The 14,376-nt window shown below is 39.9% G+C and overlaps 1 protein-coding gene across 6 annotated transcripts in view; it reads right to left on the minus strand.

The window, feature by feature from the left end:
* Positions 1 to 14,376, minus strand: part of MECOM (MDS1 and EVI1 complex locus) — a 578,884-nt gene that overhangs the window by 28,820 nt on the left and 535,688 nt on the right. For 2 of the 6 annotated variants that reach the window (XM_081087497.1, XM_081087495.1), the window contains exons 6-9: positions 13,231 to 13,378; positions 11,588 to 11,741; positions 5,799 to 7,155; positions 3,087 to 3,174 (exon numbers count right to left, since the gene is read on the minus strand). In XM_081087497.1, the coding sequence (XP_080943623.1) occupies positions 3,087 to 3,174; positions 5,799 to 7,155; positions 11,588 to 11,741; positions 13,231 to 13,378 (1,747 nt within the window). Of the gene's footprint in view, positions 1 to 3,086; positions 3,175 to 5,798; positions 7,156 to 11,587; positions 11,745 to 13,230; positions 13,379 to 14,376 lie in introns of all 6 variants that reach the window. The other 4 variants (XM_081087496.1, XM_081087494.1, XM_081087499.1 and 1 more) reach the window with 3 other exon arrangements.

Consider the following 14,376-nt stretch of genomic DNA (forward strand, 5'->3'; position numbering starts at 1 on the left):
GCTCAGGGCACATGCCTTGGTTGAGGGCTCAAAGCCCAGTGTTGGGTGTGTAGGAAGCAGCCAATCAATGATTCTTTTCCATCATCAATGTTTCTATCTCTCTCTCCCTCTTTCTCTCTGAAATCAATAAAAATATATAATTTTAAAAAGATAGCATATTTTCTTACATTCTTTCATTAAAAACAAGTACATACTATATTTGTGACAGCTGCATGCACATGTGAAGTTATTGGTAGACAAAGTCTCCCATCTCTTGAACCAGGAAATGTCCCTTGGGTAGCTAGAAATCTTTGAAGTCCAGAGAATAGGGACCCTGCATCCAACTCCCTCATCCTATCTAATAAAAAAGTAATATGCAAATTGACCATCACTCCAACACACAAGATGGCCGCCCCTATGTGGACACAAGAGGGCCAGCAGAGGAGGGCAGTTGGAGGCGACCAAGTCTGCAGGGAAGGACAGTTGGGGGGGACCCAGGCCTGTAGGGGAGGATAGTTAGGGACAACCAGCCCTGCAGGGGAGGGCAGTTAGGGGCGACAAAGCTGGCAGGGGATGGCAGTTAAGGGTCACCGGGCTGGCAAGGGAAGGCAGTTAGGGGTGACTGGGCTAGCAGGGGAGGGCAGTTGTGGGTTACCAGGCCAGCAGAGTAGGGCAGTTAGGGGTGACCAGGCCGGCAGGGGAGAGCAGTTAGGGGTAATCGGGCAAGCAGGGGAAGGCATTTAGGCATCAATCAGGCTGGCAGGGGAGTGGTTAGGGGGTGATAAGCCTGGCAGGCAGAAGCAGTTAGGGGCAATCAGGCAGGCAGGCAGGCGAGTGGTTGGGAGCCAGCAGTTCTGGATTGTGAGAGGGATGTCCGACTGCCCCTTTAGGCCCGATCCCTTGAGGGGTCCGAGATTGGAGAGGGTGCAGGCTGAGGGACACACACCACTCCCCCATGCACAAATTTTGTGCACCGGGCCTCTAGTCTTACAGGTAAGGAAACTAGGAGCCAGGTTCACTGGGTCACTGGAAGACACTAAATCCCAATAGTTTTTTCTTCATTATGCCATGTGCCCATAGCATTTAATTTAGAAGTGCTTAATTACTAGATTTTAAAGATAATCAGAATAGGAAAATAATTTTATTACTGTAATTAAACATAACTATAATATAACTATAATATCCTTATAAGCATTTAGTTATAATTAGAAGAGAAATTACTAAGAGAGAATTACATTTTTGGGGCAATATCTGTCACTAAATGCATATCATACTCAGGGTAAGGCCCGCAAGCGCAATTCAGATCAGCCTAAATATAATATACTAGCAGTTCGGTGCATGAAATTCATGCACTTGTGACGGGGGGGGGGTCCTCACCCCGGCCTGTGCGCTCTTGCACTCCGGGAGCCCTCGGGGGATGTCCGATGGCTTCAGAGGCAGGAGAGGCTCCCACTACCATCGCTGCACTTGCCAGCTGTGAGCCAGGCTCCTGTGTTGAGCGTCTGCCCCTTGGCCATCAGGCCCCTCATAGCAACTAATTATTCCACCATTTGGTCAATTTGCATTTTAGCCTTTTATTATCTATATATATAAAAGCCCAGCAACCAGAACAGCAGAATGACCAGAATGACCGGTGGCTATGAGGCGCACTGCAGCAGCCAACCAGCCTGATCCAGGCCCTAATTTCCCCCTCCACCTCCCCCCACCCCCGACCTGGCCAGCCCAGTCCCTGATTAGGGGTGGGGCCGGCCAGCCAACTGCCCATGGCCCCTCCCCCTTGCTGGCCCGGCCCAATGGGCCCCCATCGGGGTGGGCCATCGGGACCGCACCTATGCACAAATTTGTGCACCAGGACTCTAGTATAGGATAAGTCACTGATAAAAATGTACTATTTTAGAACTTGCTTCTTTTCCATAAAGTAAATGACATCATTCCTTAGCCTTCCTATATAAAATGAATACTAACTGGAATATTTTTAACCCTTTTAATACTAAACTATACATATTTTCTCAGTTTGAAACATAGAGAATCTTTGAGCAATGATAGGTTTCTCCAGCTAACCCAGAAGATGGTATTTCAGCTCTGATACTCTGCTATTTAAGACTTTGGGAAGGCTCTTGAAAAAGTGAAGAAGAGATAACAGACAGGGCATGGAAGGGTGGTGGAAAAGAGTCATATCCCAAGATAATATAACTTAATTACCTCTTAACTTTCTATGATATAGTGTGCATAAAATTCCACTAATTTTATTAGAGGAGCATGATTTTTGGTTTGAATATACTGACACAGAAAAAATTAGTTTACAGTTTGCAAGCATTTTCATAAAACTTTTGCTTACTAGCTATATAGACCAGAGCTTGTATCTTTAAAAAAATAAAAATAAAATATCATTAAATTAAAAAGCCAGATTCAAGATGTTATATATTTGTTCTTATAATTCTCCACATTCTTACTGATATGTAAACCAGTTTTTAAAAATTGACCCAATATGTAGGAACATAGAGATAACCAATTAGATAACACTGCTTTATATTTTCCTTGCAATGAGAAACTATATATATTTTGATAAAGGGACACAACTCCACTCAGCAAATAGCTCTGTGTACTGTGGTGAATTCCTGAGCAATTACAGAACTTTTCTGGAATGCCCAGTGGTCTCTAGATAAATTCCTTCACCCTGTATGGTAACAACATGTCAGGTAGACGCATTTCCTGCTTTTATCTAAGCACTAAAAGAACCTTTGTGAGTTTGGGATGAGTCACGGTGTATCCCTTTCTTACTATCAGTAACTTTTAAGCACAAAAGACGACGTCAATATTTATTCTCTTAACTGAATTTTGCTCAGTACAAAATACACTTTGGCTCAACAAGTAGTCAATAGCAGACTATCACTGAACACCAAAAGCATGATATCTATAGACGTATTTTAATTACTTTTTCTTTAAAGAATATGGATTTTAATTCTGTTAGAATTTCCTGTGTTCTTCCACACCAACGTCATAGGAAATCCTAATGTTCTCAAGATTTCTTTTCATTTCATTGCACCTGTTCTTCAGGATCAACAAGTTAGTTTACAAGCTTCAAGTCTCAAATCCAAAATACTTACTTGTGGGTGAAATAAGAATCCTGGAGAAGGTCTCAAGTATTTCTCTTTTAAAGCTTCAAGTGGGTCAGTTAGTTTTCTTTTCTCTACTCTGAAAGGTTAAAATTAGATTTGGGATATGAATCAGACTCATATATCAATTACTACACAATCACTGACAGGTAAAACAGCTCACAGTAAAGCAAATGGTAGGTTTCTGGGAAGCACACTAATAAAAATATAAAGACACCTGTTCAGTTCTTAAAGAATACTTATGGCACTTCTAGGTATGCAAAGAGAGGAGGTCCTATTTATATGGAAAAATCCTATTGAATGACTAGTCATTATAATGAGGAAATATTTCAAAAAAATGAAGTCATGAAATCAGAGGCAGCTGGTGATAAGTCTGTACCTTTCCACTTCACTTTGTAGACAAGAATGCTTGGTGACTTTGAAATCGTGAGGACAGGGTTCATTTTGAAAATTAAAATTATTTTCTACCAAGAAGGTGCTCCCCCAAATATTCATAATATCTCTTCCATATTTGCCAATAATGGCAGGAGAGTTTCTAAGCATACTGTACACCCTGCTAACCACTCTTTGAGGTGTAAGCATCTTCTTTTGGATGCCACTGCTGATAAACAGGGCAGGTGAAGCAGGGAGGGGGGTGGGAAGAGGATGAGGATCTATTTGAAGATAGAGAGCGACATCCAAAGCTTATATATATAGCCCTCTGCATTAGAAATATTTGTCATTCTATTTTCTATTAAGCATATAGGAAATGACATGAGTTGAATTATTTATTTTACCAACTGTGGGTAAGTTTCTTTTAAAAGCTTGAATAAGTACACTTTTAAAATAGAATCAAAATGAATAAAAACAGCTACCACTGTTTGAAATTTTATATATGCTAGTTTTGCATACACTATTTCACTTGTTAAAATAGGAGCTCTTCTATCCTTTTGATGGGTGAAAAAATATTTAAGACAGGAAAAGATGAGATTTCAACCCAGTTTTTACACTAAAATGCGTGTAGTCCTTTCACAAGTTTGGTAGAATGACTGGCTTAAGGTCTTAATTAAGGCAAATACCAGAAAGAAGATTGAGATAAGAGTAAGCAAAAGTAAAGTTAGGAGATGGTAGACACGAATATAATGGGTTAATGAAGGAACTGAAAGTCCATTTCATTGGGAGGGTCTAAGAAAGAGTGTCTGAGAAATTATCTTCACAAAGGATATATCACTGAGTTGAAAATACAACTCTATGGGCAATGTGTAACAGACAATCTGCATACAAAATATGGCAGATCTGTTTCCCCTTCTTTTTCCTTCTCTAGTAATGGGTCTGCCACAGGAATTAAAATTAAGATATAATAATTTTTTTTGGGGGGGTACCCAAGCATGATATACTGATGGCTCTGATATATTTTTGATAGTCCTTTTTTATTCCCCTTGTCATGTTCAAGTAAAAGTATCCCTTAACATACTAGCAATGTTTCTTGTTTAATGTATTGTAGATAATATGGGTTGAAAAAAAGTTTAAATAATAAATTTTATAACTCTAGTACCTATTAAGCAAAAGGAATTCAATAAATATCATTAAATGAAAGAATAGTTTGTCTCTTGTCCTGGCGGGGTAGTTCAATTAGTTAGAGCATCGTCCTGATACACCATGGTTATGGGTTCAATCCCTGGTCAGGGAATACACAAGAATCAATTAGTGAATGCATAGTAGAACAACAAATTGACTCTCTCTCTCTCTCTCTCTCTCTCTCTCTCTCTCTCTCTCTCTCTCATCTCTTCCTCCCTCCTTTCCTCTCTCTCAAATCAATTAAAAAAAGATTGCCTCTTCATAAAAGAGAACCTGACAAAAATATGCAAATACTTTCAGCTTAAATAAGTCCAATAAATAAGTATCCACATCTTCCATTAACTCCTGATGATGTTCAAGATTTGGTTGAGAAAGTAAATGTGGAAATGGTAATATTTAAAATACATAATAAACATAATTACTGTTATTCATACCTTTTAAAGAAAACTAGTATTTAAAAACTAAATCATTCTGAATGGCCAAGTGACTGCTATAATATGCTGCATAAGGAGCTTTTTATTAAGCATATATGTGTCCCCCAAAGAATTTTTGGATGCATTCAAGGAAACTGGATAATGAAAGCATTAAACAAAGATGTGTTTTCTTAAGCCAACCACTCACATTATATACAAAACATTTTTGTGATTAATATTTCACTTACTTGGGGCTCCTAACAGATTTATTTAGAAACAGAATATGAACAGTGTTTATCAAGGATTGTTGGTAGGTTGACAAAGCGTAAACTCTTGCTGTTCTGTGTCCCATTTCATTCCAAATAACCTGACCCACTTAAGTACCCACACATATTTGCATTAATCCGTCAGGAGCCTCATTCTTCCGCCACTTGACAACTTGCTTTAAATATGACTTTCCCATATTTTCCACTTTAAAAAGAGTGTTTAAAAATAAATTTATTGTCAAGGGAAAGAACTCTGTGGGTCTATTCCAAAACCCCAAATTCAGAGTCATCCAAAAATAAGTCCAAACTTCAACTTTCTGAATAAAAACGAATTTACTCGCTCAAACAACTTCACTTTCTGTTTTATTATAATAGTTAAAATGGTTTGTTAAACACTGTAACTCCATACCGTAAACACTAGCTTTCATGCCCATGTTCACATTTAAACGCTTCCCATCTACCCTTACCTGTAGATAGGGTCCATGAAGAAAGGAGTGGGTCTAGCATGCTGCAAGGAGCCATCTGATGCAGATCTTGGTTCAATGTTGCTTCCTTTCTTTTCCCCAAACACATGGTTTTTTCGAGGCTCAGTAAGCTTTGTCCCACTGGCTCTACTCCTACTGCCCATACTTAGATCCAGGGGCTGGTCTTGACTTGTGGCTGGCGTGGCTGAAGGCTTGGAGGGTACTGGAGTCAAGGGCTTCTCATCCTTTCGCTTAGTGGTGAGATCAAAGGGAGACTCAGAGCTTCCCTTCTGCAGTTTCTTTACTTCACTTGGTGATTGGGGTTCCATTTTCAAGGGTAACGATCTCAAGTCTCTATCAGGAAATGGGTACATTGACTGAGAGAATGCTGGAAAAAATGGGAGGGGAAACATGGAAGGGTAAGGTAAAGCTCCAACTTTTTTGTCTTGCAGCCCCACCAGTCCTGTTGAACCAAAGTATTTTTCAGCAATAGAAGCAATAGCCTTTATAGAATCATTCACAGCTCCTGACACCGCGGTTTGCTCCTCTAAAGATGGTGAGAAAATGGAATGATTGCTGTATTCTTTCTTATTATGTATTGAAGCCAGATTCTGAAGAGGGCTTACTTTGTCTTTGAACATTTTACCATTTTCTTTAAATTTTTCTTTATCACTTTCAATGTCACTTTCCAGATCAGAGCCCGAGGTTGTCTCCAGGTCACTGCCACTTGGCGTACTGACATCATCAAGGTCACTACTCTCTGACTGGTCACTGATTTTCTCAAGGGGCCTCTCTTCAGAGGACCTCTCGGGCTGGAGCTCCACTGGCTTATTGTCCCCTACAGGTGGGTGTTTAGATAGTGCCTTCAAAATATCCTGTGTAGCTGGCAGTATCTGAGGATGTGTCATGAGGGGACTTTGACTTTTGTTTGTCTGTTCAGTACTTGATAGTCCTTTAACAGGAGAACTAGCAGGTATCAAAGGAGGCCTGTGGTACAAGCCGGAAGGAAACAGACCAGGGAAGCTAAAAGAAAATCCAGGAGCTGTTGGAAAGGTAAGACCAGCAGGGTGCCTATTGGCACCAAAATAGTCAGCAAGGCCCGGGTTGGCATGACTCATATTAACCATGGACGTTTTATCCATAGCTGGGGTTCCAGGAAGTGAAATGCCTTGGCCAAAAAATCCACCTGCCGCAAAGTGGTTCTTGCCCTCACAAAACCTCCTGTGCTTATTTAAGGAAGACGTAGTGCTGAACATTTGTCCACAGTCTTTGCACTTGATTTGGGTTCTGCAATCAGCATGCATGCGCTTATGACGACAAAGGTTTGAAAACTGAGTATAGGATTTATGGCAGACCTCACCTGTGTGCAAACAACAAAAAAGAATCTCAGGCTTTATGGCAATTGCTTCTGAATTTAGCAAGTATCACAATTGGTTTACCCAAAATTTCAGTTAGGAAGCCAGGACTAGATGTTGGAGGCACCAAGCTGGGTGCTCCGAACACAGAAAACCCCGTTTCACTAGATTCCAAAGCAAGGCATCCAACCTGACAAATGTCTTGAGGCAGCACAATTATTTCATATATATATAAAAATATTCTTATCATCCCCATTGCATACTATGTGGCATCATATTTTTGTCTTTGAATATTCATGAAAAAGTCAAATCCCAGCAGACACCGACTTCCCACCCAATTGCTACTCTACAAGAAACTTTCAAATTAACGTCTTTAGGTATAACATGAAACATAACAGGAACCCCTTCAACAGTTTAGACCATTTAAAGAACTCTATATTGTAGGCACCAGAACAAAATAAAACAGCCTTCCCCTCGACCAGAAACTTCACCTTTATTCCCTCTCCCCTTGGGGGAAAAAGCCTGTGACTGCTCTACCATTATTTAATTTGAATTATATCATATGCTCTCATCATTCACACATCAAAGCCACACAACAATGCACATTGTGTATTCTGAGACATTTTTAACAATCATTTTCATGATTTCAGAAAGACTGACATAATTTACAATGGCTCTATTTTAAGCCTGCAAAGGAAACTAAATTGAATGTGGCCCATCCTGCATTGCTGGTTCCCATGAACTATGATCACGTCCTCTGACTTCCCCTCACACCAGTGGTTGTGCTAACCTTCCTGCATTTATGAAACCCCTGTGCTTGGGAAACATGTCCACTTGTTGTCATATCTTCACCGGTTATCTCAGGGCTTGCCTTCTCTGTGCTATAGCCAACTACGGTAAAGCGGAGGGCTGGGGGTGGGGACCGGGGGGGGGGGGGGGAGGGGGGGGCGGGCGCGTTAGGGAGGCACTCTGAATGCTCTGGGCCCGAAAGAACACAGCAGTGGGTGTGGCTGGGAAATAACCCTCTTCACTGAGAATTTGCAAAAACAGCTGCACATCTTCCTCCTCAAATATGTGCGAACAGATCTCAGTATATTTTAAGACCAAACTCAGTAACCCTTGAGAAGTCCTGTGCTAGGTAAGAATCCCACTGACTTACTTCATGGTGCAGCGGGATTATAGGATCCCATTTCCTAAGCATCCCATTTTTATTTTACTTTAGTAAAGACTAGCCCACTTTATATGGGAGCTTAATGTAACACTCCCGTGCAGGTTTAATAGATGCAGAAATATGATATGCCTCCTTGGTAATTGTTGAAACAAATTTATAGAAGAAATTAAATTGAAGACAAAACATAACATTTATGGCTTTCATGTGATGGCTGTCCTTCGGCAGAGAGTGGCTGAGCCCCTGAGTCAAAGCAATAATAATTAAAAAAATAAAACTCACGCAAAGGAGATTTTACAGACCTTCAGTCACCTAAAACTCACCCAGAACTTGGATGATCCCACACACCACCAATAGGATGTAACCAAGTGATTCCATATCTAGCTCTTATATTACTAACAGTGAAAATGCATGACTACATATATCAGTGTGCTTAGTAATATGAAAGGAGTTTTCAACTGTGGGATGATTCATAACATTGTTGAGAAGCATAATAATCATCTTAATGGGAAGAGAAGTGAGTGATTACTTTTCAAATCATTATTCTGGAATATATTGACCAGAGTCTCCTTTAAAAGTATATACTAGTTGACCATATACAATATGTATGTGTATATAACAAATTCATATATATATATGTATATGTATGTATATATATATATATGAATTTAAATAGTATATATAATTAAATTCTTTGATATACTAATCAAAACCATATGACATAGAGGGTGGAAGCAGGAGACTTTCAGCAGTTATACTAATTCAGCTATGAGCAACAACAAGAAATAGTAAATGAAATGTTGGAATTATAAACGTACACTCATTAAGAAAGTGACACCTCCCCTCTGGCCATTAAAATGTCTTATGTGTATTCTACCAAGGTGGAAGCTTTTGAAGGGTTTGCAATGTTTTGACAAAGGACTGTTGCCCTGTACGCTTCTTTCTAAGAGCTCAATGCATCTAGGAAAATCAAGAGCTTCTCTATATCGAAGTAGAAGGTGCATTTGACTGCCCTGGCTGTCCCGTGTGACCCGGATGAGCGGTGTCTGTGAGCGATCTCAAGAACACGGCATCTGGGATGTTTCCTTGGGCAGAGGCATTGCTTTTCTCACTTGAAGGCCTGACCCACCACAAACCACCAGGCCTGCAGGTAAACGGCTCAATTGATGTTGAAGTCTCTGCTCTACTGTAATTTTCTCAGTAATAACGAATTAGCCAGCAGTTAACATTGCGTTTTTCTACTTATTAAACAAATTAAGAGGTATTTTGAATATATTCAGCCTATTAGAGCATGTGGTTTCTATTTGGGAAGCTGGAGGTTTCTGTAAAGCAGTGAGTAATTACCTTAGCGATGGTGACTTTGGGCTCAAGCTTGGCGGTGCACTGTAATAAGAGACAGTTGCCATAAACACACCAGTGGGGGTACAGCGTGGTGTGTGGCCTTCTGGTGAGAAACAGATATCAACTCTAGGTGAACCTCCTCCACCCCAAAGCCTCCACACCAACTCCTCTTTTGTTCTGAAATTACATGGCTATTATTCATAATTACCCCATGGTTCTCTGTCAGATTTTGTATTTGAAGAAAGCCATCTGCTATTTAAATTTACCAATAATTACTGAAAATACATTCATGGGAAATCATTTGTGCAATCTAATTGGAAAGGGACACCCTATAGCACTTTAAAGTGAAATACTTGACTTCAGCACAATTAAAATTCCAGATCCCAGAATCTCAGATGATAGCAGGCTGTATTTTCTGACTTTTATTTTAAATAATAGAGAAAGTGTTAAATGGGGGATGCTAATTTGTTGTGGTCTATTTCACTTCTCCCCCCACCCCCACCCCACCAAAACTTAATACATTTATTAAAAATGTATTTCTGAAAAATCAGAAATAATTGAATTACTTACGCCTGTAGTATTTGCAAGGACATTGTTAGAGCATTGCAAGCTAGAGTCTTGCTTTTTTGGAGACAAGAAGTCTAAAATTTCTATTGTATACTTTATTTCCTGCAACTTTCAACAGAGCTTCCCCAAGGGAGAGAGCACCCTTTTGTTTATCAGCTAGTCCTCGTCACCCCACCCAGGGAACATGTGAGCCAAACGGGACGCTAGTGTAAGCTGGAACAGGAACGGAAAGCTCTGTTGGTGCTTAGAAGCACAAAAGAGGGCTGTGTCAAGGCCAAATGGAGGAGGGCTAGACTCTGGCATCTCCACGTTGGCACTGAAAATTAGGTCTTTTTCCATTAGGTCCTGTAGCAGTGTCTCCTATACCTACTACAAACCTTTGAGTATTTGACAAAAACACTGTTTTGCAAGGGTTCCCAAGTCAGAGATGGTGCCAACAACCAAGTATGCTTCAACCAGTCCTAAGCTTATCTGGATCCAAAATCAGTCTTGACGTTTGTAGCACAGCTCAGTGAGTCACTGTGTTTACATGCCCAGCCGAGCAATGGATCAAAAGGAGTCCAGAGCTGCTGCCCAGATGGACTGAGAGCCACTGGCTTTCCTGATGAAATATTTCAGCACGATACAGAGAACAGGAGTGGGTGGACTGCAGAAGAACCAAATGAGGGCTTATTTTGCTTTATTTGAAGTGTGTTACTGAAGTGTTCAGATTGCAAGAAAACGCACAAACCACTGCCTTAAATCTGCTTGAGTGCAGGGAGTTACAGACGCAGGGTGTCCAGCATCAGAGTGAAAATGTTCTGCTTTTCAAGTAACTGAGAACTACCGACCCGCAGCCTGGGATCAGCAGCCAGGAGCAGGTTGAAGGGCATTTTATTTCCTTTTTTTCTCCCCACACAGACACTCACACACGTACACACCGAGCCATCAGCCCACTCGCCAGGTGGGGCTCTTCTGGCTCTGTCTGATCCAGAACTGGTTTTTATCACTTCATCTTGGTTACCCATATCTGCTATTTGTGCTTTACAAAGCCACAGACGTTTTCAGCGTGAGACCAATCTGGTCGTCTCTATTAAATCCTACAGCCCAGGGAGGCTTCCCTCTCAATATTTAACAACTTCTCTTTTCCCTACCTGTTATTGGTTTCATCTCAAAGGAAACACCCCAGGGACCACAGGCAAAATACCGTGGATCTGGTTTTAAAAGATTTGCTGGGATTAGAAAATAGCCCGACTGGAATGGACCATAAAGAGCTAATGTGGAGACCCCTCTAATGGCCATGTGTGGCCACTCTCTTGATCACAGTGCCTTTTGGATGAGAGACAGATGCAGGAAGAAGGGCTGGAGTGTTAAAAACTTACAGATAAAGGGCTTCACACTGCTGTGGATGTGCTTGTGTTGTTTGAGGCCCGATGAAGTGGCAAACGTTTTGCCACACTCAGGGCAAGCGTGGGCCCGGGCACCAACGTGCTGAGAGCGAATGTGCCGCTGAAGGTTGCTAGGGTCCGTGAAAACCTGCTAGGAAATGAGTACTGATTAATCGAGAAACTTAATTCAAGGACACAATAAAGAAGACCAGGAATGACTCAAGAAGGAATTTAGTTGATGTGTTTTGTTTTTGTTTATTTTTTTCCCCCCCGAAGACCAAAAGCTCCTCTAGAGTCTAGTCCAGTGATGGCGAACCTTTTGAGCTCGGCGTGTCAGCATTTTGAAAAACCCTAACTTAACTCTGGTGCCGTGTCACATATAGAAATTTTTTGATATTTGCAACCATCGTAAAACAAAGACTTATATTTTTGATATTTATTTTATATATTTAAATGCCATTTAACAAAGAAAATCAACCAAAAATATGAGTCCGCGTGTCACCTCTGACACGCGTGTCATAGGTTCGCCATCACTGGTCTAGGGAATGGAGTGTAAGTCATTTAGCTCTATATCCTTAGCATGAAGTGTCCATTGGTATCAGCTGGATGAAATAATTAATGACATTATTAGACCATATTCGGGCCTTTTTTATCCTAATCAGAAGTGATTGGAGTTGAAAAATAGAATGCTGGTCATGACATTACTAAAATAGTATGCTATTTCCATCCTTTATATAAAAGACACACTATGTACAAAATTGGGGGAGCTTTTGACTAAAGTATCACAAATCTATCCAAGGAGTTCCCTTCACTTAAATTCTAACACTGTGTTTCAGTAAATTACCATTAAGCAAAAATTATTCCTTTGGACACTTTACTAACAAAAAAAATAAAGAAAAACCATCAACACATCTGGGAGCAAAACATCTCTAGAGATCATTTCAAATGTCACAATTTTCATGAGAAAAGATATTCAAATATTATGAAAAGTTTTTGCAAACTGAAATCAACTTTCATGACATTAGGATATCTTTCAGTTAACTGAGAAACATAAAAAATAAATAACTAATTAATTATTGTTCCTGTAATGGTCAAGGTGAAGTGCATTCATTTCACCCTTATGTTGTTCTGCAACTGGGCACTAAAGAACTATGCCTTTAATTAGAATTAAGTTTAATTAGAATTTATGGTGGGGATCTGGGTGGAAAAATCTGCAAATGTGGAAGTCTCCCATTCTTTCTGAATAGGCATTCAGAAACTTTATGTGACTTCCTCACAAATTGCTATTAAAATAAATCAGTACTGTGCATTGGATAAAATTTTCATTCTCCGTAAGGCTATAAAACAACCCCATGCTGGCAAGCCAGTAGCGGAACCAGGAATTTACCGTGGATGTCTGACACCTAGTTCTGGAACTCACCATTAAGCCTCACTTCCTCCCTTACAAAAATAAAACGATACCCACTAAGTGTTTTTATACACTGCACTAATGCCTTTTAGCATACAGCACTCAGTCTACTTTTCTCAAGATATTTATAGTTTCCCCTCTCAAGGCTTGTTTTTATATATCGTAGCAAGTGATAGATTAAGAGAGAGCAGGATGACAGAGAGCCAAGTAGTCTACAAATTCACTGTACCTTGGCACAATTTTCACATTCATAGTGCTTTCCACTGTCATGTGACATCTGGTGGCGAATTAAATTGGACTTCCAGTTAAATGCCTTGGGACACTGATCACACTTGTATTCCCTCTCTTCAGTATGTGACAACATGTGTTTCTCCAGGCTGTTAAGAGAACAATTAACTTAATAAAGACACGGTGACAAAGAATACATTCATACCCAGAAGGTCATTTTATTACCAGTCCAACTGGCAATTACAGAAATAAGACGGAAAAGTTGTTGAGGTGAGGAGGAAGAAAGAAGGGAAACAGGCTTGCAACAGACAGAAGTACATTTTATGTTTCCTAGACTGTCTCCCACTAATGCAGAGAAGTGCCCCTGTTGTTAGGAAATAAATCTGCTACAGCTAGCAGGAACCAGTTGCCAATTTAGGGGCATGATAAACAAGTAGCTATTTGTCAAGCCTGGAGCCACTACACAATTCTGACAGTAACACATATTGCTAACACCCACTTAAATACAAAGACTCAAACAGAAAATGTTAAGAAAATGCTTCAGAACATGCAAGCAGGTATTCTATGCGATGTATATAACTTCTAGATTCAAAAAAGTACTTTTGTTTTTTACCCATGTCACCCTATGGAAAGTGAGCTATAAGCTACCTATTCAATAAGCAACTTCCCAATGTAACCCTGGGATAGATGAATGGACAAGCAGATGGACTGATGGATGAATAGGTCTGTGTATAGATATAAAGGTATAAATACTGTATATAGAGAAAAATATGTATATATGTATTAATGTTGGAGAAAAGAAAATGTGTAATATTTTAAGTGAATGAAATCTTAAAGACCCTCAAAAAAAAAAACATCAGAAGTTTCTCACATAGTTTCTCTATTTTAAAACTTAGAATACTTTTTCCTTCTCAATTGTTTTTCCCCTTATCTAAAATTGTCTATGAAATCTGCATGAATACAATAAAAATAAATATTATAGATAATGGATTAGTGTGATATTCAGAAGGTGTCTGCAATATTTTTGCTAATTAAATACAAAAACACATAACACAGACTACCCCCGCGTAAAGTCACCAGAGCTCCATGGAGAAACAGCCTGTTTTCAAATTTGAATAACAAAATATACAAGAAGGGCCTTGAACAT

This window comes from Myotis nattereri (genome assembly GCF_964212035.1).
Source record: "Myotis nattereri genome assembly, chromosome: 3".
In the NCBI taxonomy this organism is placed as follows: Eukaryota; Metazoa; Chordata; class Mammalia; order Chiroptera; family Vespertilionidae; genus Myotis; species Myotis nattereri.